At 50.8% G+C, this 3063-nt stretch overlaps 1 protein-coding gene across 2 annotated transcripts in view; it reads right to left on the reverse strand.

The window, feature by feature from the left end:
- Positions 1–3063, reverse strand: part of Mbtps1 (membrane bound transcription factor peptidase, site 1) — a 54024-nt gene continuing 50961 nt past the window's right edge. The window contains exons 22-23 of one of the 2 annotated variants that reach the window (XM_021169611.2): positions 2117–2247; positions 1–837 (exon numbers count right to left, since the gene is read on the reverse strand). In XM_021169611.2, the coding sequence (XP_021025270.1) occupies positions 641–837; positions 2117–2247 (328 nt within the window). In that variant the 3' untranslated portion in view covers positions 1–640. The remainder of the gene's footprint in view (positions 838–2116; positions 2248–3063) is intronic. The other variant, XM_021169613.2, reaches the window with a different exon arrangement.

Here is a 3063-nt window from a genome sequence, read left to right on the forward strand (position 1 = left end):
TTTGTAAGGTTATGCATATTTATTGAAAATTTCCTTCACCAACAACGGTGAAATCAAGATCCCCAAATTACAAAACATGATGGCAGTTGATAGTTATAAAAAAATAAAGCGAAGGCTTGCATCTCCCACATCCGCGCAAGTCCCCTTCAGTTCAGTGTGTCCTCCATCAAAGAGGAGGTCACGGAATCTGACTCCTTATGACATCATTGCAGAAAACTGCACTCGACTGACAAACAAAAACAACAGCTCTGTTTCCAACTAGCACAGTCTTTAAAGTGACTCTCCCACAATAAATATAGAAAATAGCCTGTAACAAGCATGTCTTTGCTTGGTCAGGGTTGTAGCGTTATGTAGAAAGTATGTCCCGACAGCCCTTCCAGGCTCTGTGTCTTTGGTGCACTGTCAACTGGGCCTGATGCCACTGGAGGCTGAGCTACTGGGAGCCTTCTGCCAGAGCCAAGCACAGAGAGGCACTGCAGGATGTACCTCATAGGTGCCTGGGCAGAACACACTAAGACAGCCACAAGCTGGAGAAAGGGTTCCTTGGAAACAGGCACTTCCCAGGATGCTCTCTGAGGCGCTGTGTGGCCACCAGAGTGGTTCAAGGCTTGTTAGCTTCTGTGGCTGGATACTGCGATGATCACACTGATGGGGTCCTTGCAGGGTGGGCCTGCTGTGCAAGTTGTGGACGCTTTGCCCTGGGCCGCCTCCGCTTCGGCCGGCTCTTGGCCTTGCTGATCTGTACCACAAAGAAGGCCAGGGCCACCATGGCTCCGAGGAAGGCAAAGACGGGGATGGTCTGTCCCACCTCCTGGTTGTAGCGGCCAGGCATGATCCCTGCAAGAGGACAGTGACTGGTCAATGGTGCCACAATGGTGTACAGCTACAGCCTTTCTGAGAATCCGAGACCAAACTCCACTAGCTGGGCTAGCAGGGTAGGCATCACTTCTGAGCCAGAGTTAAGTAGCCCAGGCTGCTAACCATAGTATAGGTGAGAGGCATTTTAGACTGTTTCTAACCCTGGCATGTGTGGGGCAGACAGACCTCGATCAGCCAGCCTGCATCAGCAGGGCCCAGAGAAACTTATATTCCCCAGAGATCAATGGATATACTAGTCTCAATCCAGAGAGGAAGAGGGCAGTGCTAGAGTCCTACTGAGAAGAGTGAGGCAGAGGTCTCATAGGCCTGTTGGCCATGTTCCTAGGGGCAATGCCTCCTGGAGGTGCCATCAGACGAGCCTCAGGTTAAGTCAGTGACACTGGAACCAGGCAGTGCCAAGGGCTCCAGAGTTCAGTCTCACTGGCTTTCAGGATCTTGGTGTCATCATATGCAGTGTCCATTGTTGGCCTCCAAGGGCTGGGGTACCTTTTCCCAGCCAATTCCTGAAACCCAGGGAAAACCTTCTTGGGAGCTATGACTCTCTGAGGAGGCTGTGGGAGTTTCCAGAATAAAAGGACCACACACTCAGCTGGACCAATTCTCCCAGCTAAAATATGGGAACCTGGAGTAATAAATATGCTCAGGCCAAAAGGCTCATCCAATCAGATGACAAGATGGATTACCTCGGGAGCCTGGTGCAGCCCAGCCTGGTGCCAGTCCAGCTGTTAAGCCCCCCAGAGGGCAGCATAACAGATAAGCCTCATAGAGAAAAGCTGTTTCCCGGGGTCCATAATACATATCTGCTTACAGAACTTTAGCAAAGAGCATTCAAGTTAGTCTGGAAATTTTTAAGTGTACCACGCAGCCACCACACTAAAAACTGGTCTGTAAATTGTGTGTATGGAGGCGGTGGAGATGGCTCGGGTTAAGTACGCGTGCTGTGGCTGGAGATGTAGGGTCAGGGTTTGCTTCCCAGATCACTGATGGCTCACAACCCGTAACTCTAGTTCACAGGGTCTGAAGAAGAGGGCACCAGGCAAACCAGTGACACACATACATACATGCAAACATCCATACACAAAAAAGGAAACATTTATTTAAATTAAAATGTATATATAGAATTTTCTAAAAGAAATGGCGTCTTTACTTGTAGGCCTGGCTTTCCCCCTTGGGAGGTGACACCTGGGGACCTTTCCCAGGGTTTAGCCCGGCAAGATGCCTGCCATTAAGGACTCACCTCCAGGAATGTCCCAGGCTCCACTCTCTCCAGGGGACAAAGGTCTCACTTGAGGACGATTGGATCGGAAGTTGGGTAGCACTACTTTGTCCAGGTCGATGGAGAGCAGCTTCTGATGTTTCCAAAGATTACTTCCGGGAAAGAGGTGAAAATTAAACAGATAAGCAGCTGTCCTCATCTAGGACGCTTTAGCAGATATACTGCAAACTGCAAGCAACACAAGGGCCACATGAGACCCTCTACCTCTGGTCACCTGATCGCCAGCAGAGCAGCCAAAGCAAGCGACTGCTTCCCAGTCCTGAGAAAGGCACAGGTCAAATCCACGTGCTGACATCACAGCATGGAGCGAGGAAGGTCTGTCCTGGATTTATAACACAGCCCACCCAGGCCCATTTCTGTTCATCACTGGGAAGACTGCCAAGCAAGGAAAGAGGGCAGTGTAGGTTGGAGCTCTGGAAGGAGCAGAGGCCCCAGGATGTGACAGAAGGCCTTTCTGAGGTTCCAAGTAACTGCAGCAATGCAAAGCAACACAGGGAAGGAAGTATATAACTGTGGTCAGTACTGGGGCCAGACCAACAGCCTGCTGGACTGAGAGACAGCACCCACAACGAGACGAGGACAGATCTGCACATCATTGAGTACTGAAGTACAGGTGAGCAGGAAACATCTGCCTGCCTGTGGTGACAGCCAACAGAACCTGTGTGCTGGAACTCTGGGTTCTTGGGTGGGAGTAAGGCATCACCCATGTCTGCTTCCTCGTTAGGTCCAGGGAAGCTCGTTAGGTCAGAGCAATCAGCTGAAGACTATAGTGACTGATGTACTACGAACAGCAGGGGCACCCTGTTGGCACCTTGGGGAGAGCTAAGTACACCAACGGAAGGAAGGAAGGAAGGAAGGAAGGAAGGAAGGAAGGAAGGAAGGAAGGAAGGAAGGGAGGGAGGGAGGGA

The sequence above is a fragment of the Mus caroli genome, chromosome 8 (assembly GCF_900094665.2).
Source record: "Mus caroli chromosome 8, CAROLI_EIJ_v1.1, whole genome shotgun sequence".
NCBI lineage: Eukaryota > Metazoa > Chordata > Mammalia > Rodentia > Muridae > Mus > Mus caroli.